The following is a 23,489-nucleotide window of genomic DNA, read 5'->3' on the forward strand; positions in this document are numbered from 1 at the left end:
GAAATGAGAAGAATGGCAAACCAAGTTGATGGACTTCGCCGAAACGGCAAAATTAACAGGGAAGCTCAGAAATCAAGAAGACAAGAACTTTAATAAGGAATGGGAATTTTTAATAATTTATTTACGAGACCACCGTAAGCAGCTTAAAACATCAGCAGGATTTAATCACACTTGTAAAGTGTGGATAATTTAGAAGGATTAAACATTTGGATAAGTATTGATATGCAGTTGTAAATAATAATACCGTTAGGACCCGTGGAAGGGATGGGGGGATGTAAAGAGATTCAGGGTAATCTCAATATTTGGATCTTGAATTGTTTTTTGTTGTATGTTTATACTACAGTCATACCTCGGGTTACAGGTTGCGTTTTTTCGTGATGTTGTTGTTTAGTCGTTTAGTCGTGTCTGACTCTTCGTGACCCCATGGACCAGAGCACGCCAAGCACTCCTGTCTTCCACTGCCTCCCGCAGTTTGGTCAAACTCATGCTGGTATCTTCAAGAACACCATCCAACCATCTCATCCTCTGTCGTCCCCTTCTCCTTGCGCCCTCCATCTTTCCCAGCATCAGGGTCTTTTCCAGGGAGTCTTCTCTTCTCATGAGGTGGCCAAAGTACTGGAGCCTCAGCTTCAGGATCTGTCCTTCCAGTGAGCACTCAGGGCTGATTCCCTTCAGAATGGAACATTTTTCGGGTTACAGACCACCAAAACCCAGAAGTACCAGAACGGGTTACTTCCGGGTTTCGGCGGTCGCGCATGTGCAGAAGCGCCAAATCACAACCTGCGTGTATGCAGACGTGTAGCTGTGGCTTGCGAACGCTGCAGGTTGCGAATGTGCATCCTGCATGGATCATGTTCGCAACCTGAGCGTCCACTGTATTTAAAATCAAATTTAAAAATATATACCCCCCAAAAATGGATATCCAGAGCTTCTTTTGTGCAGCAATGGCCTCTCATCTGCTTTGTCTTTCTCTTGCTGCAGCCTGCAGCACAGCGGAGACTGCGGACGTTTTGTTCCTCGTGGACGAATCGTGGAGCATCGGGGAAAGCAACTTCCAGCTGGTCAAGGACTTCTTTTACACCATCATACGGACGTTTGAAAATGTGGTGGTGGGAAAGGCGGGTGTCCGTCTGAGTGTGGTGCTCTACGGGGACAAACCAAGGTGCGCATCACTTTACCGCTTCTGAGTCCTCTTGGCTCCTAGGATTTATTTTCTATCTGCATTTTAGGAGGTTTCGCTTCAGCTCTAACTATTTGCTGTGTGGTTGGGGTGTTACGGAATGTTTGCAAAGATTCCAACTTCCCAGGAAAAAAGCGATGATTCACAAACCCAAGGGCGATGTGGAATTTCGTATGTTTGGGGCTGAATAAAGTCGACAGGAGCTGGAATGCATTTTGGGTTACTTCCGGGTCTTTTGCTGTGTCTTGAGGCTCAAGTGGCCTCGGTGGCACAGAGTGCCCGCCATCAGCTTCGGCTGGTGGACCAGCTGCACCCCATCTGGACAGGGATAGCCTGATTTCCATTGTCCATGCTCTCTTAACCTCTAGATTAGATGGTTCAGAAACTTCAGTTGATTTTGGTGACCAGGTTGCTCACCAGATGGTTTGAGCAATATTACACCAATCCTGGGCTGAGTTCACTGGCTGCCAATTAGTTTCTGGGCCCAATTCAAAGTGCTGGTTTTGATCCATAAAACCTTAAACAGCTCAGGACCGCAATACCTCAAGGACCACTCCTCCACACATAAACCTACCCAGACCCTGCAATCATCTTCTGAGGCCCTCTTTGTGTGCCCCCTCCATGACAGATCCAGAGGGTGGCAACGCAAGAACGGGGCCTTCTCTGCAGTGGCTCCCAGTCTGTGAAATGCTCTCCCCAGAGAGCTTTGCCTGGCACCTTCATTATACACCTTTAGGCACCAGGCAAAAACATTCTTCTTCAACCAGGCCTTGGGCTGATTAACATCTTAAACCCCTTTTCAATGTGCTTATGGGAGAGAAGGGTTATTAGTTGTTGTTTGTTCTTGTTTTCATTATTATGTGCTTTTATATTGTATTTTTATGTTGTGAACTGCCCTGACATCTGCAGATTTGGGGGGTGGAATACAAATTAAACAAACAAACAGCAATGAATTAAAATGGTAGTGCCCTTTTACAACAAAACCTACTGGCTTTCTTGCGGTTCCTCAAAACAGCACCATTGCTGAGGTTTCGCAACGCATCTGTTTAGCTACGGGGAACGAGTTAAAGGACTCCGTTAATTAATTTTAAAAGCCACAATTGAAATAACCAATATTTGATTTCTTCTCTGTCTGGAAATAACTCTGTTTCCCTTTGTTTTATGTGGGGACTGCCTTCCTGCCGTCAGAGTAAGTATCGATCTGACGGAGTACATCACCATTGAGGAGGTGCTGGTGGCTGTCCGAGATCTGCTCTACAAAGGGGGTGATACCAAGACAGGGAATGCTCTCTCCTTTGTAGCAGACACAATGGTCAGTGCGGGGACACTGAGAGAAGATGCTGCAAAGGTGAGTGATGCTGCAGGCTCTTACCTGGCAGGTGTTGAAATGGGTTTCTCTAACCTAAGGTTACCAGACGTCCCCGTTTCCCAGGGACAGTCCCTGGATTTACACATCAGTCCCCATACAAAATCCACTGAAGCTGAAAAGTCTCCCAGGATTCATTGGAAAAAATCTGGTAACCTTACACCAGAATATGCCGTAAAGGTAAAGGTAACGCGACACCTGACCATTAGGTCCAGTCGTGGCCGACTCTGGGGTTGCGGCGCTCATCTCGTTTTATTGGCCGAGGGAGCCGGCATACAGCTTCCAGGTCATGTGGCCAGCATGACTAAGCCGCTTCTGGAGCATGGAAACGCTGTTTACCTTCCCTCCGGAGTGGTACCTATTTATCTACTTGCACTGAGAGCTGCAGAATTGGGGGTGGGGAGTGAGGCTTATATTCAGGCCAATATGGTACCAATAATATTAATAATAAACCCATTATTGGCTTGTGGGTGAGCCTTCACATAGCCGGAACAGCAGCACCTACATACAAGATGTTGTTTAAGAACCGAAAGGAAGGAAAAGAGCTTAAAAACAACCCAGTAAGGGCTGAAGCAGCTCAATGGGCTGATTCTCAGGGACTCTAGCAGAGGGAGAAGAAACCTGCTCACCTTTTCCACATTATTGCTATATATTTCTGTTTTTGTTGTCGTCACAGGCGGTCGTTTTAGTCACAGGCGGGAAATCTTCTGATTCCGTTGAGGAGCCAGCAGCGGCCCTGAAGAACAGGGGGGTAACCGTGTTTGCTGTGGGTAGGTATGGCTGGAAATAAAAACCATGGGGTCCGTCACATCAGTGCTCAGCAGCTGGCGTGGCGTAAATGGTCAGAGCATTGGACCTCGGTTGGGGGAGAGGCCAGGGTTTCAACCCCGCCCTCAGCCATGAAGCTCATGGCGTGCCCTTACGCCAGTCCCACTACAGTGGTGCCTCGCAAGACGAAAAGAATCCGTTCCGCGAGTCTCTTCGTCTTGCGGTTTTTTCGTCTTGCGAAGCAAGCCCATTAGCGGCTTAGCAGATTAGCGCTATTAGCGGCTTAGCGGCTTAGCGAATCAGCTGTTAAGCGGCTTAGCGGATCAGCTGATAAGCGGCTTAGCGGATCAGCTGATAAGCGGCTTAGCGGATCAGCTGTTAAGCGGCTTAGCGGATCAGCTGTTAAGCGGCTTAGCGGATCAGCTGTTAAGCGGCTTAGCGGATCAGCTGATAAGCGGCTTAGCGGATCAGCTGTTAAGCGGCTTAGCGGATCAGCTGATAAGCGGCTTAGCGGATCAGCTGATAAGCGGCTTAGCGGATCAGCTGATAAGCGGCTTAGCGGATCAGCTGATAAGCGGCTTAGCGGATCAGCTGTTAAGCGGCTTAGCGGATCAGCTGTTAAGCGGCTTAGCGACTTGGGGAAAAGGGGGGGGAGGAAAAAACCCCGCAGGAACTCGCAAGACATTTTCGTCTTGCGAAGCAAGCCCATAGGAAATTCGTTTTGCGAAGCACCTCCAAAACGGAAAACCCTTCCGTCTAGCGAGTTTTCCGTCTTGCGAGGCATTCGTCTTGCGGGGCACCACTGTACCTCTCTGCCTAACCAACCTTCCAGGGTTGTTGTGGGAGGGGAAAGAACGACGTGGGAGGGGGCCGCCTTGAGCTCCCGGGAGGGAAAAACAGGTGGGATGTCAGTGCAATAAACAAACGAACAAATAGTCGCTGCCACCTACTAAAATAGATTTATAACAACCACTAACTTTCTTAAAAACAAACAAGAAAACAGCAGCAGCATAACATTAGGGCTGAAACGTGGGTTATAAATTGTTGTTGTTGTTAACTTTTGGGCAGGAATAGGCAAACTCGGCCCTCCAGATGTTTTGGGACTACAACTCCCATCATCCCTGGCCACTGGTCCTGTTAGCTAGGGATGATGGGAGTTGTAGTCCCAAAACATCTGGAGGGCCGAGTTTTGGGGATAGGGCTGGGCCATCTTTATTTTTATTTTCTTTATAGTTTATTATTTCATTTCTATCCCACCTTTCCCTCCAAGGTTTCCAAGATGGCGTAAATGGTTTTCTCCCCCTCCCCAATTTATTCTCAGAACAATCCTGTGAGGGATTTGAACCCTGGTCTCCCAGATCCTTAGTCTACTACTGTAACGACTACATCTTACAGAAGACTGGGAGGGAAGCCATAAGAGATGGGTTTCATTTGAGGACATCCCTGAACTTCCCTTCTTCTCATGATAGCCCAGAATCCGCTGTCACGGGCAGATGTGACCCGGCTCATTTACTTTACCCCAGCAATGGGAAAGATGGCCCTCTTGAGATGTTGCTCCCATGACCCCTGAGCTTTAGCCATATTGGTTGGGAGTGATGGGACTTGTAGCCCAAGAACATTCAGAGGGCCACCTATGCCCTATTCTGTTTATCATAGAATCATAGAATCATAGAGTTGGAAGAGACCACAAGGGCCATCGAGTCCAACCCCCTGCCAAGCAGGAAACACCATCAGAGCACTCCTGACATATGGTTGTCAAGCCTCTGCTTAAAGACCTCCAAAGTAGGAGACTCCACCACACTCCTTGGCAGCAAATTCCACTGTCAAACAGCTCTTACTGTCAGGAAGTTCTTCCTAATGTTTAGGTGGAATCTTCTTTCTTGTAGTTTGGATCCATTGCTCCGTGTCCGCTTCTCTGGAGCAGCAGAAAACAACCTTTCTCCCTCCTCTATGTGCCATCCTTTTATATATTTGAACATGGCTATCATATCACCCCTTAACCTCCTCTTCTCCAGGCTAAACATGCCCAGCTCCCTTAGCCGTTCCTCATCACTTGGAACATTGTGGGAACCATTGAGACCTTAAGACGAGCCAACTGGATCAGGCCCATCGTCCATCTGGTCCAGGATCCTGTTCTCACAGGAGCCTGCGGGAAGCCAGTGAGCAGGATGCGAGCACGAGAGTCCTCTCCCCACCCTGTAGTTCCCAGCATTATAATCTCCAGCTGCGGAGGCAGAACATAGCCATCGCTGTTGGGAATCAAGCCTCTATCGGGAGAAGTTGGCAACTCTCCCAGGCACCCGGCTTGATCTCCGGTGACCTCCCTGGATGCATTCCCCAGCCAACACAGGCGAGGTCTCTATAGGCGACCCTTCCCAGACTGGGAAGAGCACACCCACTCTTTCCTGCTCCGCCGGCAGGGAAAAGAGATAGTCAGAAACGTCTATTTACATGGCTTTATTTCTGACTCTTCAGCATTACAGAAAACATGTCTGCTCTCTTCAAACATCGGCAAACAAGGAACGAAGACTTCCTGTACAATCACAAGAGGAAGGTCTCATATTACATTCTGAGCAAGTTCCGGTGAACTGCCCTGTGAACTGACTGGAACGCTGTTTCCCACAGTCAGCCCAATCGCATGATGTCAACAAGCTGGATGTCTGCAGCTGCGATGAGCTCATATGCTGACAATCGCAACTAGTTAGCTCCTAATAGTTTCCTGCTCCCTGAATTTGCCCCAACTTCTTTTAAAGCCCCCCAAGTTGGATGGACCCATCAAAGTCCAGTCCATTCCAGTTCCATGTGAGGATCGGAATACAAATGTCTTTTCCCATTTCTGGGTGGATTTTTAAAAATGGAAAATCATTAAATGGAAACACACATTTCTTAAATCATAAAAAGTATTTATGAAGCAGTCCAAGGGTTTCATGCTCTTTTCTTCTTTTTAAAAAAATCTTTAAAATTTCAAATGATAGGGCATCCAGCTGATGAATAGCATGATGCCCAGAGAGTGATGAGGCTTCATATTCCCTCATGTAAAAAACCAATGTCTATTCCCATATAAGCAGTGGGGACTTACTCTTCAAGAAGTCTGCAATATGACTGCAGCCTAAGAGATTTATTTGAAAATAGCTGATGACATCTTTCTGCATGACTGCAAGGCTTGAAAGAAAACTGGTTCCAAATGTACCATTTTGCCACAAGGCACATACTCCACAGGCCATCAGAACTTGTAACAGTTCAAAAACCTGATCGCCATGAGTCTGGTATCTGGTGTGTACAACATTTTAATTTCTTTAAAGTGTTGTCAGGGAACTGACATCGGAGGGAGAGGCGAAGGGGAGGCTCCCAGATGATGCTGGCGAAGGACCCAGCAGCAGGGGGAGAAACAGCTCAGTGGAGGGGGAAGCCAATCAGCGCAACACCAGGGATAAAGGGGGGCAGGCGGGGGAAGTGGAGAGAGGGCTCCAGGACTCTTCACTGGACATCAGTGAGGAGAGCCCAGGTCCTCTGCTACCCACGCCTTCCCTGCGCAGAAGACTCCCACGCAGTGAGAGGAGGAGGAGACTGGGTGTCAAACAACTTTTATGTTGGAAGAGGTTAAAGAAACGCCCACTGACGGATTCTGCCAGTGACTGAGGCAGCCGCGATGAGAAGGGGCTGTGCAGTCAGAAAGGTTTAACAAGGCAAATTAACCAAGAAAGGCACCAGCTTACGCACGAGTAACTCATACCTATTACAAGTGTGATACTATGACCTGTGATCAAATAACTTGCCTCCTGTTCGAGCGAGTTTAAGGATGCTCTGTGTTTGCAGAAGTTCTTTGCCCACCTGCACTTCCTCCTCCCTCTGGTTAGGAATTAGAAACGCAGATAGGAACGAACTGAAGAAAATAGCATCCGATCCCATTGAAGAGCACATGCTCTACGCCAAAGACTTTGAGCAACTCGGCAGCCTCTCGCGAAAGGTGTCCCGGAGGCTTTGCTTCACGGCGTCGGAGCCCCCACAACCTGCCAAGCAAATATCCAATGGTGAGTCCAAGACACAAACCCTTTCCTTTATTGAAACCACCCCAGCACTGAAGAGTCCACCCCAGTGGAAGGAAAGCCAGATGGAACTGGGCATGAGGAAGACTTGGAAGGTTATGGGGGGTGTGGGGGAGTGGTAGTACCTCTGATCGGGGCCATGTCATGCTCCTTCTGGGGTAGTTTGTCAACCTCCGGTCCCCACCCTGCACTCAGCTCTCAACCGTGGCTCCTAGAAGGTGTCAACATGCAACAGCGGCCACAATCCTGGGAAATGGCTTTGACCGGCTGTCTAAACCAGGTGAGGGTAGCCGATGGGTTACTTAACTTATGGTCTGTGTGTGTGGTTTGGGAGCTGCACGGTCAGGGGAAAAACAATGCTGTCCAGGGTTGTAAAGACTGCAGAGAGAAAAATTGGGTGCACTCTTCCTACCTTGGATCAAATCTTTGCTTCCAGGTGCCATGAGAAAGCGGCAGAGATAGTGCAGGATAGTGCACACCCCGGAAATGATCTCTTTCAGCTTCTGCCTTCTGGAAGAAGGTCCAGGGTTATAAAGACTAGGACTAGCCGCCTGAGAAACAGTTTCTACCCAAATGCGATTTTGGTTTTAAACGCAGTGTAAGGTAGTCTCTGTGGGAGTATATTGTATTTAAAAATGGGGTATCAGAGTTTTTAGGGGGCTCAGCAGGTTGGGATAGCTGGGATAGCAGGCTTGTTGGTTTTGAATGTCTGATGTAGATTTTTCAATTTCGTTGTTCTGTATGGCACAATGACAATAAAGATTATCGTATAATATCGTAAAGACAGGCTCTGGTGGATTGAGTGGAGGAGGTCAATAGTTGGTTCAACGGACAAGAAGGCGGTTTCTACACGTGATAGAGAGGGAAGTGAGGGGCAGGTGGGGCTCATCAACCCGGGAAGGTAGCCTATTTGGAAGAAGGAAACCTCTGCTGCCCTGTGGCACATCTTTGGGAATAGAAAAGGCTCAGGAGCAAACCCTACACAAATCTGGAGTTCTTAAGATGGTTGGATTGTGCCTTGTATGCCCCCTTCTGGCCTTTGAACCACTTCAGCGAGGCTGGGATGGTGGTGGTGTCGTGTCCTCTGGGCAGCCCAGGACTTCTAGACACATTGCCAGGCTTGCACCCCAGGGTGGTCACTTCAGTGCTGCTGACCTCACTTGGTTTGGCTTCACCCTTGGAGGCACACTCCATTTTCTCTTGAGACAGACGGGCGCCAAGAACAATTGTCTACTTCAGTGTGCTGGGCCCGGGGGTAACCCATGAAGATGTTAGGAAATCTTGCCTCTCAGGAGAAACTCCAGGACTGGTCCAGAATCCAAAGGTTCCACTGGGAGTCAGTCCGACAGGGCCAAGGCAGGACATGAGGCAGGAAACCAGGCAAGGACAGGTACAGGATCTCAGGCAGGATCTAGCATACAGCAATGTTGCTCCTGCAACCTGGGGCAGGGTCCGTCAGCCTTTTATCTTTGTTGGGGTAACGACCGGTCCTGATTCCCCAGCGACTCACCTCCCTGTCTTGTCCGAAGGCGAGCACTCCTCCTGCGAGTACTCAGGTCTCTCCTTCTCTCAGACCTGAGTCTCTGCAACTCGGGAGACGTCGGTGGGTAACTAGACCCAGAGGCCGCCTCAGCCTCTCCTGACCCAATTGGTAGTGGAGCAGCTGTAAGTGATGGCCTAGCTGGAGGCAACGAGGTAATCCCCGCATCTGGAGCCAGGGCAGGCTCAGGCCCCTGACTCGGCCCAGTTGGTGTTTGTTGCAGGGGAACCTGTGCAGACTGGGGCTCTTCAGGATCAGGCCCCAGACTTGGTTCAGATGATGCCTGAGGCAAGGAGTCCGGTGCAGACTCCTCTGGTTCACAGTCCGAGCCCAAGTCCCAGGCCATCACATTCAGAATGTTCCAGGCTCTTGCTTGGTCAGTCTGACAATGAAGTTTTGAACTTTTTGAGTTCCAGGAAGGCCCAGTGGCCGGTCTGTTACCTGATGTGATGGCCTGGGAATCGGATTTGGATGCTGAACTTGAGGAATCCCAGCCTGCACAGGAGTCCCCGCCTCCAGAACCAGCTGAGCCGGGGCTGGGGCCTGAGCCTGAAGGGTCCAAACCTGTGCTGGATCCTCAGATGCAGGCACAAGCTGAGTCTGCTCTGGCTCCTGAGGTGATGGAGGACCCATTGCCTGCAGGTGCTCCACTCTCAGCCCCGTCAGGGGAAGGAGAGGTTGCCTCTGGGTCCGGTAACCCTCCAGCCTCTCCTGAGCTGCAGAGGCTCAGGGCAGAGAGGCGGAGGGAACTAAGTTCCCGCAGGAGGAGTGCTCGCCTCTAGTCCACGAGAGGTGAGTCATCTGAGGATCGGGGCCTCCCTATGCCTCAGGGGAGATAAAAGCCAGCCAGCCCCAGTCCCAGGTTGCGGGAGCAACATCGTTGGTAGCTTGTTCCAGACTGATTCCTGACCTGCTTCCCTGCTCCTGACCTCACCCGACGCCCTGCCCTGCACCCAGCTTTGACTTCTATGGACTGCCTTCATTTTGCACCATCGAACTTGGACCTCGCCTCTCGGTTAGCCCCCGGGACCAGCACACCTGAGAACATTTCACAGTGGGGAAGGTGCTCACCTGCAGTTCTGAGGAAACTACACAGAAGCTGAACATTCCCAGTTCCAGTCTGGCTCCTGACATCCTGAGGGTCAGCCCCAATTTCAGCATGGCCAGAGTGCTTCCTCCAATTCCATACCTGCCAACCATGTTCCTTGAAGCTCTGACGGGCTTCCCTTTCCATTCTCCTTGCAGTTGAGAAGATTGTTGGGCCGCGGGACCTCACAGTCAGTGAGCAGAGCCACAGCTCTCTGAGACTTAGTTGGACACCTGCGACCGGGAAAGTGACCAGCTACCGTATCCTCCTGGATTCGCTTTCGGCTACTGGACAGGTCTCTCCAGAAGATCAGCAGCAGGTAGAATCATATTGTACATTTGGAAGGGACTCTTTGTTGTCGTTTAGTCGTGTCCGACTCTTCGTGACCCCCTGGACCAGAGCACGCCAGGCACTCCTGTCTTCCACTGCCTCCCGCAGTTTAGTCAAACTCATGCTGGTAGCTTTGAGAACACTGTCCAACCATCTCAACCTCTGTCATCCCCTTCTCCTTGTGCCCTCTATCTTTCCCAACATCAGGGTCTTTTCCAGGGAGTCTTCTCTTCTCATGAAGTGGCCAAAGTATTGGAGCCTCAGCTTCAGGATCTGTCCTTCCAGTGAGCACTCAGGGCTGATTTCCTTAAGAATGGATCGGTTTGATCTTCTTGCAGTCCATGGGACTCTCAAGAGTCTCCTCCAGCACCAGAATTCAAAAGCATCAATTCTTCAGCGATCAGCCTTCTTTATGGTCCAGCTCTCACTTCCATACATCACTACTGGGAAAACCAAAGCTTTTACTATACGGACCATAGCTTTCTAAGGCTCCTCAACTGCTTCAGTGTAGCAATCACAAACCCCGTACTTACAACTCTCTGGTGGGTTATTTAGAGATCAGGGATTATTATTTAATTTTTTTCATAATATTCTTTATTGGTTTTCATTTGCGCACTCCACATACACATACTGTATTACATTTCACATTTACACCTGCTCCCCAGAGCTGACTTCCCTCCTTCCCTCTTCTGGCCTTTTATATCACATCTAACTTTTTCGCACTGTCTTCATCCGTTTTGTATATTATTGTTCTTCTTTCGTATTTGTCCATAGAGTGTCTATAGTCAAATAAATCCTCCTGTATATACAATTCTTATTGTCTGTCTATATTCATTTACAACTACCGTTGGTTACATTCATCACATTGTACATTTTACTTTTCGTTATTTTCTTTATCCAGACATTTTCATTGTATTTCACATTATGAGGTTTATTTCAGTTCTACTGGTTTCACTATTTCTAAGGTGAGGAAGGTTGGAGACCAGGCATTTTTAAAGGGTTTGGCCTTCAAGCAACACATCTGGGAGAGTTTTGGCCCAGCCATCTTTCGCAGGTCACTCTGAAGTCACTATGTGGGAAGGTTGAGTTTTGCTCACTGATAAGCACCAAAATACTGATACACACATGAATTCAGGGGTTCATGGGTGTTAGCTGAGGGGTAGCGCCTCTGCTGGGAGGGACATTGAAATATACTCAGAGTCGAGTGTAAATTTCATGCTGTTTATTCAGCTTATAGTAGTAATGAATGAAACTTTTCCCAGAACGTCTAGCTATATATAAATTATTTACACAATGGGCCCCACGTGATTGGCTAATTCCAGGCTGCTCCTGTAGGCCAATCAGGTTGCGGATTCACCTCCTCCAGAAGCCTGATTGGCTGCTCCTGCAGGCCAATCAGGTCGCTGATTCACACCCACCTAGAGCTGGATTGGGTGGCTCCTGCAGGCCAATCAGACTGCTGCATTCTGGATCCTATTGTTTTAGGATTCAGCTCAGAACATAACAGACATGTTGTGTTCCTTCTGGGGTCGTGTGACTTGGGGCAAGGTGAGCTGAAAGGCAGGAGATGCATGCGCAGTTGGGAAAATCTTTGTTTCACATTTTTTGTGTGTGACATTTTACTGTATTTTTAATCTTTGAAGCCGCCCAGAGTGGCTGGGGAAACCCAACCAGATGGGCAGGGTACAAATAAATTATTATTATTATTATTATTATTATTATTATTATTATTATTATTATTAATAATTTATTTATTTATTTATTTATTTTATTTTATACCTGGAGGTCTCAGGGCATACATGAATAAGTTTCTATACAGATTAGGCCGTTCTGTCCCTATAATTTCCAAAAGAAAAGTTTGTTGGTTTTTTTTACAAAAGTTATTTTAAACATCCTTTTCAGTTCATTATATATCATTTCCCAGAATCTTCTTTCTTGTAACTTGAATCCATTGCTTCGAGTCCTACCCTCTGGAGCAACAGGAAACAAGCTTGCTCCATCTTCCATGGGACAGTCCTTCAGATATTTGTAGATAGCTATCCTATCTCCTCTCAGTCTTCTTTTTTCCAGGCTAAACATGAAGGTCAATAGAATTGTAGAGTTGGAAGGGACGTCAAGGCCTACCTAGTTCAATGCCGTGTAACGCAGGAGCCACAGGAGATATATATGCACTTCCATACTGCCTCTTATTAATTTGGGTCTTGTATATGACAGATTGTTTTGGATGCCAACAAGAGCTCAGCGCTGGTGACGGATCTGAAACCAAACACCAAATATTTCTTCACTGTCATGGCTGTCTACTCTGACGTTCTGGGGGAGCCAGCCACTATCAAAGCGAAAACAAGTGAGTTTGTATTTTGCGAGCACCACCTTTGTGGACAGGGTTGTTCCCACTCCCCTGCGTTGACAAGGCAGGCGAGGAAGACAGCTTGAAAACAGAATTCTGTTCTGAAAGCGTTCGACTTGTTTCCACACATGCACGGGTGCCATGTTTGCAGATGCTAATAGGGTGGACAGGCCAGTAATACTATGATAGAATAAGAGTTGCCATCCATGAGAACTTTAAAGCAGTCCTCACCAATGTGGTGTGGTTGGGACTACAGCTCCCATTTGCCCCATACTCTACATGGGGCTACCTTTGAAGGTGACCTGGAAACTACATGTAATCCAGAATGAGGCAGCCAGACTGGTGACTGGGAGTCGCTGCCAAGACCACATAACACCAGTCCTGAAATACCTACATTGGCTCCCAGGACGTTTCCGAGCACAATTCAAAGTGTTGGTGCTGACCTTAAAAGCCCAAAATGGCCTCGGCCCAGTATACCTGAAGGAGTGTCTCCACCCCCATCGTTCAGGCCAGACACTGAGGTCCAGCGCAAACTAGGCTGGATTGAGAAACTAGGCTTGAGAAAGGTTGCTGTAGAGACTTACTGGGTGTCCTTAATCAGAAAGAGGCATGACTGAGAAAAACCACCTTTGAAAATTCTGGTGAGAACTGACCAGATCTCAGCCCTCTGGACTAATCTTTGTGAATAAGGACTTGTTTGTTTATTAAATTTGTATACTGCCCTCCCTCCAGAGATCTCAGGGCAGTTTATAGCATAAAAATACAAAATAAAGACACAAAATGCGTAAGAGAAACAAAAACAAAACAAACCCGTAGTGCCCCTTTAAATGTGCTGTGTAATTTATATACCTGCAAGGCGTATATATTGCTTGCTCAGGAGATCTGTTTGTTGCACTGTGGATTCATTCTTCAGCCCGTGTCCTTTTGTTTTGAAGCATCCATACCTACGGTGACCCATTTCCGGGTCGTAGAAGAAGGACTGTTCAGCCTGAAAGTAGCTTGGACTCCTCCTTTGGGAAAACTAGAAGGCTACAAGGTCTACTTGCCAAGTAAGTCAGTGGAGTCCCTGCTAGATTTGCGTGTTTGTCTGTGAGAAAATGCATTCAAGGAAAATGAATACAGTGGTACCTCGGTTTTCGAATGTAATCTGTTCCGGAAGACGGTTCAACTTCCAAAACATTCAAAAGCCGAGGCGCAAAAGGTGGTCTGCCAATTCAAAACAGTGGTACCTCTAGTTGCGAACAGGATCCGTTCCGGAGGCCCGTTGGCAACATGAAAAGAATGCAACCACAGCAGCATGTCTGCGCATGCGCATTATGTCATTTTGTGCTTCTGCGCATGTGCTAGCGGCGAAACCCAGAAATAGCCCTTTCAGACAGGAAAAGCAGACCACACCCCCTTCCCCCAATACAGCAAAGGTTCACTGAGAAATGCAGGGTAATATATTTCCAAAATCGGGACCTAAAAACTCTTCAAACAGGAGATGTGGATGTTCCTATGGGATCCACTGAGTCTGCTATTTGTGATTCTTGTGGTATCGCAACCTTTGAAAAGTCAAGGGGGAGGCTTGTTAATATGTCTGGTCAAAACCTTTGCAAATTAACCTTTGGATTTCGTATAAAAATGTGCAGCAATGTTGTGGGTGGGAGAATTTTACAGCTGCACCAGGGAATGCGATAGATAAAACCATCCTTTATTTATCCTGCCTATTTCCAGAATAAAACTCTCAGCAGCAAGAAGAGGGTTTGTAGGTACCGTAGGTAGGGATCAGATAGGCACCCCCTCCAGAAAGTAGCCAGACCTAATAAGCCCGCTTATCTTCACCAAAGTGGGGCATTGATGGGAGGTTGTCTCCTCTGAAGGAGCCATTACAAAGCTTGGGGTCCATTCTGGATCCTTTGCTGTTGCTTGAGGCTCAAGTGGCCCCAGGGACATGGAGAGCCTTCCCTCAGCTCTGGCTGGCTTCCTTTCCCCCATCCCTAGCATGCAATGAAGACAAATATTTCCATGTGTATTTTGTCCTCCAGTCTGGTACCGGTGAGATAAAAGGTGGGATAACACTCTTAATTATAATTCAATCTGTTATTTCCCATTTCATAATATTAAATTTTCCCCATGTGAAGTGTTGTTTCCTGTTCTGTGTCTGTTGTTTAGTCGTTTAGTTGTGTCTGACTCTTTGTGACCCCATGGACCAGAGCACACCAGGCACTTCTGTCTTCCACTGCCTCCCGCAGTTTGGTCAAACTCAACTTGGTAGCTTCGAGAACACTGTCCAACCATCTCGTCCTCCATCGTCCCCTTCTCCTTGTGCCCTCCATCTTTCCCAACATCAGGGTCTTTTCCAGGGACTCTTCTCTTCTCATGAGGTGGCCAAAGTATTGGAGCCTCAGCTTCAGGATCTGTCCTTCCACTGAGCACTCAGGGCTGATTTCCTTCAGAATGGAGAGCTTTGATCTTCTTGCAGTCCATGGGACTCTCAAGAGTCTCCTCCAGCACCAGAATTCAAAAGCATCCATTATTCGGCTATCAGCCTTCTTTATGGTCCAGCTCTCACTTCCATATGGAAGTTCTGTGTCTAAGTTAATTCATTAACAGTACCAGGAAGTTTTTAAAAAAGAGTGCCCCTGAGCATGTACAGAGTATTTACCTGTTGCAGTTGCCTGGGACACATTTGAGACAAGAAGGATGATGCTGAGCTGGAAAGGACGCCCCAAATGATCAAGGAGTTGAAGCAACTCTCCAGTGAGGGAAGTTTGGCACATTTCCCTTTTGTTTCCTTACTAAACCTTAAGATACCTTGTTCCCTTAAGCCTCCGCTTCCCGGATTTTCAGATGCCTGGGTCCCTGAAATATACTCAGAGTTGCAAAGTGATTTCATGCTCTTTATTCACCTCATAGTGGTGAGGAGGAATGAATGAAAGTCCCCTCACAGTATCTGCTTTATATACATTATTTACACAATGGGCTGCACATGATTGGCTAATTCCGGAATTCTACTGTAAGCCAATCAGGTTGTGGATTCACTTCTATCTGGAGCAGGATTGGGTGGTTCCTGCCAACCAATCATACTGCTGCATTGTTCTAGGACCAATCAGACTGCTGCATTCTGAATCCTATTGTTCTAGGACCAATCAGACTGCTGCAGTTTGGATCCTATTCAACTCAGTACATAACAGTCCCTTAGCTCCTTCTGGATTCCCAAACATTAAGCAGCCATTCCTTTCCTTTCTGCTGCCTTCTCCCCCAAAATTTCGTCCCAGCTCCTGAGTGGACTTGACTCAATTTGCTTTCGTTTCTACCTCCTGCACAGCAAACCGGCCTGGGTTGACCTCGGAAAAGATTCTGGCCAGAGATGTCTCCTCACATGTCCTTGACAACTTGCAGGAGGACACAAACTATACGGTCAGCATTTATGCTGTCTACCCAGAAGGGCCGAGTCAGGCAGTGTCAACGACTGGCAGAACTTGTAAGTCCTTCCAAATGTTTCTTTGTTGTTTTTCAGATCCGTTTCGGGAACAGGACCCCCACGTAGGGGGCTAGCCATTTCTAGGTCTGTTTGCCCGGAACTGGCATCCTTGTGCAACATCCTTAGGCCCTTGCCAGGGGCCTGGCATCCTTAGCTCAGCAGGTAGAGTATCGGTTTTGCATGCGGAAGGTGCCAGGTTCAAGTCCTGGCATTTCCAGGTGGAGCTAGAGGAAACCCCTGCCTGGAATCCTGTGTAGCTGCTGCCAGTCCGTGAAGACATACTTGGGGGCCCCTGACTGGGTATAAGGCAGCTTCCTGCGGAGGGTGGATTTTATCTGCATGTTTCACGTATATCCCACTTTTCCTCCAATGATCTCAAGGTAGAGTACATGATTCTCCCCTCTTCTACCTTTAATTGACACAACAAACCCCCTGTGAGGCGGGTTAGGCTGAGATTTTTCCAAGGCCCACCCAGTATAGCTGTCAACTTACAGATTTGAAAATAAGGGACCAGAAGCCTTGAAAATAAAGGACCAGAAGCCTTGAAAATAAGGGACCAGCAGCCAAAATAAGGGACCTGCAGCCTCACCCGTTCCAGGCACTCCAGTCTTCCTGTCCTCCTGCAGTCTGGTCAAACTCATGCTGGTAGCTTCAAGAACACTGTCCAACCAACTTTGTAACCAGAGGTTCAACTGACTAGAATCTGAATCACATGCACCACAAGGCCTATGCAGCCTCAACTTAAGATGGCTACCCGGCCTGGCTTTGCACTGCAAAGTTTGCAGCAGCATGTGCAACAAAATGGCGTCCAGCATTCAAAAACCTCCTCAGCTTGCATTAACTAGCCACACACAAGGCATGCAAGCTCCACCCCCCAGTCGTTCTTAGACTTTTTATTGGGTGAGCCACACAGCCAAGCAACACAGTTGGAGCCTCCCTCCTCCCTGGCCGGCAGGGAGGGAGGGAGAGAAGCTGCTTTCTTTGAAATTTAAGGGACATCATTTAAGGGACATTTAAGGGACATCCATCAATAAGGGACAGCAGCGGGACATGGCCCTGGAATAAGGGACTGTCCCTTCAAATAAGGGACACTTGACAGCTATGCCACCCAGTGAGCTTCACGGCCGAGTGGGGATTTGAACCCTGGTTCCTCCCAGGCCCTAGTCTGGCCTTCTGGTCACTACACCACACTGGCTCTCTGGGAGCTACGTGGCATTTATATTCCCTGTAACTTTCCAGGCTGAGGATTTTGCAGAAAGTTAAAATAATGGCTCCGCTCGGCCACATCTGTTTCCGCAGCAGATGACATTAGGGGATGGTGTACTAAGGTTTTGGCATCCAGTTCTTAACCAGTAATAAAACTAATACAGTGGTACCTCGGGTTAAGTACTTAATTTGTTCCGGAGGTCCGTTCTTAACCTGAAACTGTTCTTAACCTGAAGCACCACTTTAGCTAATGGGGCCTCCTGCTGCCGCTGCACCGCTGGAGCACGATTTCTGTTCTCATCCTGAAGCAAAGTTCTTAACCCGAGGTACTATTTCTCGGTTAGCGGAGTCTGTAACCTGAAGCGTATGTAACCTGAAGCGTATGTAACCCGAGGCATTGCTGTACCAGTACTAATACAGTGGTGCCTCGCAAGACGAAATTAATTCGTTCCGCAAGTTTTTTCTTCTTGCGAGTTTTTCGTCTTGCGAAGCACGGTTTCCCATAGGAATGCATTGAAAATCAATCAATGCGTTCCTATGGAGACCGTCCGGGGACAGAGGAGAAGCGCCGCGCGCCTTCCCCTCTGTCCCCTCTTTTGAAGCAAGGGGCTGCGGGGAGAAGATCGCTTCTCCCCGCCGCCCCTTGCTTCAAAAGAGGTCCGGGGACAGCGGGGAAGACCCGCTGTCCCCGGAGCTTGCGGGGCAAGCTTCATTTTGCGAAGCAAGCCCATAGGGAAATTCGTCTTGTGAGGCAACTTGAAAACGAAAAAACCTTTCATTTTGCGAGTTTTTCGTCTCGCGTGGCATTCGTCTTGCGGGCCACCACTGTACTAATACTAATACAGTGGACGCTTGGGTTGCGAACGTGATCCGTGTGGGATGCAAGTTCGCAACCAGCAGTGTTCACAACCCGCAGTGACGCGTCTGCGCACATGCAGGTTGCGATTCAGCACTTCTACGCATGCGCGGCTGCCGAAACCCGGAAGTAACCCGTTCCGCTACTTCCGAGTTTCGGCAGTCCGCAACCCGAAAAAATGCAACCTGAAGCGTCTGTAATCTGAGGTATGACTGTACTAATAATAATTTATACCCCGCCTATCTGGCAGGGTTTCCCCAAGCCACTTTGCGCGGCTTCTAACAGAATGTTAAAAACACAATGAAACATCAAACATTAAAAACTTCCCTAAACAGGGCTGCCTTCAGATGTCTTCTAAAAGTCAGGTAGTTGTTTATTTCCTTGACATGTGATGGGAGGGCGTTCCATAGGGCAGGCGCCCCCACCGAGAAGGCCCTCTGCCTGGTTCCCTGTAACCTCACTACTTGCAGGGAGGGAACCGCCAGAAGGCTGTCGGAGCTGGACCTCAGTGTCCAGGCAGAACGATGGGGGTGGAGACGCTCCTTCCGGTGTACTGGGCCGAGGCCGTTTAGGGCTTTCAAGGTCAGCACCAACACTTTGAACTGTGCTCAGAAACGTACTGTGAATGTTTGTTTCCTGCAGTAAAGCTGCTGCCCGTGGGAAGCTTCGTGCTCCAGAATGCAACAACCAATACTATCCAGGCCAGATGGATGCAAGTCAGAGGTGCCTCGGGATACAGGCTGACGTGGGAGTCTTCAGGTAGAGAGCTTCCTTACTTTGTTTTTTTGCAGCGAAGTGACCAAGCACTCACTGAAGAATGTGGCTTTTCAATAATAGTCAAATCTGGGGGCCAGAAAACCTGTGACATTGATTATGGTATTATAGAGGGGTTTTTTTTGGGGGGGTAGTCCTTCTAAACCAGCGGTTCTCAACCTGTGGGTCCCCAGATGTTGTTGGACTACAACTCCCATCATTCCTAGCCAGCATGACCAGTGGTCAGGGATGATGGGAGTTGTAGTCCAATAACATCTGGGGACCCACAGGTTGAGAATCGCTGTCCCTAGAATGGTAGGATTTTGATTAATTGGGATGTGTTCAAAAGTACAAGCTGCAGAGCTGTGCCAGGCAAGGAATTCCTAAGCTGGCTTCCACAAACCAGCCTGGCTGGCCTTTCGGAAGAGCAAATCTGTTAACGTGACAAAAGGGGTTGATGGGGCCGTCCAAGACGAACCCTTTGGACTGGGGCAGGGGTCTGCAACCTTTAAGACAAAAAGAGCCACTTGGACCCGTTTCCGAAGAAAAAACAACAACGGGGAGCCGCAAAACCATTGCAACATTTAAAACAAATATATCTCTGGAGCCACGATCTGACAGCGGGCGGGAAGGTGACGTCGGGACGGTGCGTGACTAACGCACGCACCGCCCCCATGCGACATCACAGCCAGTACAGTGCCCGCCACAGTGAGGAGTGTCGGGGCGCACAATGCGCCTCCTCCCCTCGCTAGTATCCGCCCCGGAGCCGCAGCAAAGATGTAAAAGAGCCACATGCGGCTCCGGAGCCCCAGGTTGCAGACCCCTGGACTGGGGAGACAGATGTTGCCAAGGTGTATGTGTGTTTGAGGTGACAGGAAAAGAGAGGCTTTTTTGAGCAAGGGGAGCTGGGAAGAAGGAGGAAGAGGAAAGACTGTGATCCATCTTGGGAAGGTTGGCTGGGAAAGATGCCTTGGACTCCATGGCTGGGGGACAAGCCCCTCTCGAAATCACTCCTTTCCGGGTTTGAAATGTTCACGTTCCAAGTTGTTTGAGAACTAAGCTGTTCAAAAACTGAGATACCACTGTATTTATTTTCCCCAGTTTGAACTGTATTTATTTCCTCCCCGGTGGTGATTTTCTTGAGTCAATACGAGAGTACCCCTAAACTTTTTTTTTTTTTAAAGTCCTGAGATATATAAAATTATATATCAATGGAAAGATAATTTAATGAAGAATGAAATGTGATAACTTTTATGAAGGATTATTTATTACAACAGAAGTCAAAAAGAAGAAACGTGAAACACACAGGGGGAAAAAATGAGATATGCAGGTTAAATTGCTGTGTTGGCACTTTGCGACAAATAAGTGGGTTTTGGGTTGCAGTTTGGGCACTCTGAAAGGTTTGCCATCACTGTCTTATACAAAATTGCAGTTACAAAGCTGCCCCTCTGATGCCAATCAGGGCTGCCGGCTGGGCGGCGACGGCAAAGGACTAAATCCTGCATATGCCTATGCCTGGGTCATGATCCAAATCAAACACACACACACTCTGCACATTGTTGCTCCACCCACTTTTCCTCTGTCCCCGCCCACCCCGGCATGTAGTCCCAAATGTGATGCAGATCTGAATTCAGAAACGGCAATATTCAACAGCTAGGAGGAGGTGCATTTTAGACTCCCAAAGCACTCTGCAAGTGACCTTAGAGTGGCCATTCTGGAGCAAAAGCACTGAAGAAACAGTCTGCAGGATGAAACCACAGCACATCTGGGGTTCAGTGTGGATCGAAGTCAGGCAGGATTTTTCAGAACACGCCTGGGGGGTACACGCAGCCCCCAGAATGAGACAGACCTCTCCGGGCGTCTTCCTGATGAAGCGCAGCCCAGGATGTTCACAAATCAGTCCTGGCACGCACTTGCGACACATATCAAAAGACATGTGCACGCTCACTCAGCAGAGTATAGCAGCAACGATCATAGGGCATGAGTGTAGCATTCTAAGTGATTTATTAAGCAATATATACAGGACAAAGCAAGCATGGCGTCCTCTCACTTCTCCTTCGAGAGAGAGAAAGTAAAGAAAAGCAGAAAAATACAGTACAGCGGAAGAGAGATAAGACTGACTTCCGTTCTCGCACTTTCCAAGCCTAGAAAGTATGTGTGTTTTATGTGTGTTAACTGGTTAACCGACACCAACAGGTCTTGTGTCCTCAAGAACTGTTTTGTGAATCACCAGGGTTAGTTTGTTGTTGTTGTTTAGTCGATGAGTCGTGTCCAACTCTTCGTGACCCCCTGGACCAGGGCACGCCAGGCACTCCTGTCTTCCACTGCCTCCCGCAGTTTGGTCAAACTCATGCTGGTAGCTTCGAGAACACTGCCCAACCATCTCGTCCTCTGTCGCCTTCTCCTTGTGTACTCCATCTTTCCCAACATCAGAGTCTTTTCCAGGGAGTCTTCTCTTTTCATGAGGTGGCCAAAGTTTTGGAGCCTCAGCTTCAGGATCTGTCCTTCCAGTGAGCACTCAGGGCTGATTTCCTTCAGAATGGAGAGGTTGGATCTTCTTGCAGTCCATGGGACTCTCAAGAGTCTCCTCCAGCACCAGAATTCAAAAGCATCCATTCTTCGGCGATCAGCCTTCTTTATGGTCCAGCTCTCACTTCCATACATCACTACTGGGAAAACCATAGCTTGAACTATACGGACCTTACTTAAAGCTATGGTTTTCCCAGTAGTGATGTATCACTGTCTGCAATTTTCTGCATTTCGTTTCCGCCTTATCCTCCTGTTTACAATTCCACGTGTGCATCCCCCAAAACATTGTGTATGTGTATACACCTGCAACTCAGAATCTAACACTCAGTGCATCTGATGCAGCAGACTGTAGCCTGTGAAAGCCCGAGACCATAAAAAATTTGTTTTCCAGAGGCGTCGAGTTTGTTATGTGTGAGAGCACCTGGAGTCTCAAGTGGCGTGGCCTCTGGAGAGCTGCATAAACCTGCTTTCTCCCCTTTTTTCTCTGAATGCACAGATAGCTCTCAACTAGGCTTGTTACTATGGAGATTCGGAAACCTACGAATGAGCAAGCTTAGGTCATTGTCAATTGGAGCAAGAGGGCAGCTATCTTCCAATTCATGCGCGCAATTTGTTTAACCTCCGCGCCCCCAGAGACGCCAGGTGTATTCTGGTTCGAAGAAGATGTTTCTCAGTGGGAAAGAGTTTTTTTAAAATTTAAAAAAAACCAGGCTAGGAGGTGAGGATTGAAAAGGAAAAGAAATAAAGGAAGCTCTTTGAACAGGAAGGAAAAGCGAAACGTCTCATTTGCTCAGATCAGTAAAATGAGTAAATATTGCCACCTAGTGCTGGAACAAAATGCAGCCAACTTTGTTATTTCATGGCGGAAAATAATATACAGAGGGATGTGCTGTATTCCTGCTATATTAGCAGACTATAACACTAATAATAATAATATAATTTATTATTTATACCCTGCCCATCTGGCTGGGACTTCCCAGCCACTCTGGGCGGCTTCCAACCAAATATTAAAAACAATACAGCACCAGACGTTAAAAACTTCCCTAAATAGTTGTCTTTTAAAAGTAAAATAGTTGTTTATTTCCTTGACATCTGCTGGGAGGGCGTTCCACAGGGCGGGCGCCACCACTGAGAAGGCCCTCTGCCTGGTTTGCTGTAACCTCACTTCTCGCGATGAGGGAACCGCCAGAAGGCCCTCGGAGCTGGACCTCAGTGTCTGGGCTGGATGATGGGGGTGGAGACGCTCCTTCAGGGATACTGGACCAAGGCCATTTAGGGCTTTCAAGGTGAGCACTAACCCTTTGAATTGAGCTCAGAAACGTACTAGGAGCCAGTGTAGGTCTTTCAGGACCGGTGTTATGTGGTCTCGGTGGCCGCTCCCAGTCACCAGTCTAGTTGCCGCATTCTGGATTAGTTGCAGTTTCCGGGTCACCTTCAAAGGTAGCCCCCATGTAGAGAGCATTGCAGTAGTCTAAGTGGGAGATAATCAGCACATGCACCACTCATGCACTTATCTTTTAAAAGAAATTAATTAGAAGCCACAGGGAGGGGAAAATCATTCACCCCCTTGCGTTATTTTATTTATTTTATATCAGTGATTTTCAACCTTTTCAAACTCAAGACCCACTTCTAACAAAGACACGCAATCCAGGACCCATTTCTTAACCTTTTGCCATATTTTTGAATGATTATAGTCCTCCTGTATGATTTCTTTTATGTGGTTTGTAACAATTAAGTAAAACTGAATGACTGTGTCATAAAATGATGTATGCCTAAAAAGTGTGCCACCAACATGAAAAAGTTTGGAAAGCTCTGCATCAAACATTAAAAACCTCCTGATACAGTTTATAGTCCTACAGACAATGATTTCTTTTCTTTTCTTTTCTTTTCTCAAGGTTCGCAAAAAGTTTGTAGGTATGCTTAGGGTGGCAGGAGAGGATATATTGTTTATTAACATCCTTCCTAACTTGGGCTAGCAAGTTTCTTTATGTAGCAGAGTTACATTTCCCTTTCTA

At 47.9% G+C, this 23,489-nt stretch overlaps 1 protein-coding gene across 1 annotated transcript in view; it reads left to right on the forward strand.

Annotated features, from left to right (window-relative positions):
* Positions 1–23,489, forward strand: part of LOC309541196 (uncharacterized protein) — a 228,940-nt gene that overhangs the window by 20,470 nt on the left and 184,981 nt on the right. Inside the window, exons 3-11 of the mRNA XM_082238687.1 lie at positions 982–1,162; positions 2,369–2,528; positions 3,223–3,316; positions 7,172–7,345; positions 10,146–10,306; positions 12,532–12,661; positions 13,600–13,713; positions 15,975–16,130; positions 18,835–18,951. Of these exons, the coding sequence (XP_082094813.1) occupies positions 982–1,162; positions 2,369–2,528; positions 3,223–3,316; positions 7,172–7,345; positions 10,146–10,306; positions 12,532–12,661; positions 13,600–13,713; positions 15,975–16,130; positions 18,835–18,951 (1,287 nt within the window). The remainder of the gene's footprint in view (positions 1–981; positions 1,163–2,368; positions 2,529–3,222; positions 3,317–7,171; positions 7,346–10,145; positions 10,307–12,531; positions 12,662–13,599; positions 13,714–15,974; positions 16,131–18,834; positions 18,952–23,489) is intronic.

Source organism: Podarcis vaucheri (genome assembly GCF_965113315.1).
Source record: "Podarcis vaucheri genome assembly, chromosome: 10".
Classification (NCBI taxonomy): domain Eukaryota; kingdom Metazoa; phylum Chordata; class Lepidosauria; order Squamata; family Lacertidae; genus Podarcis; species Podarcis vaucheri.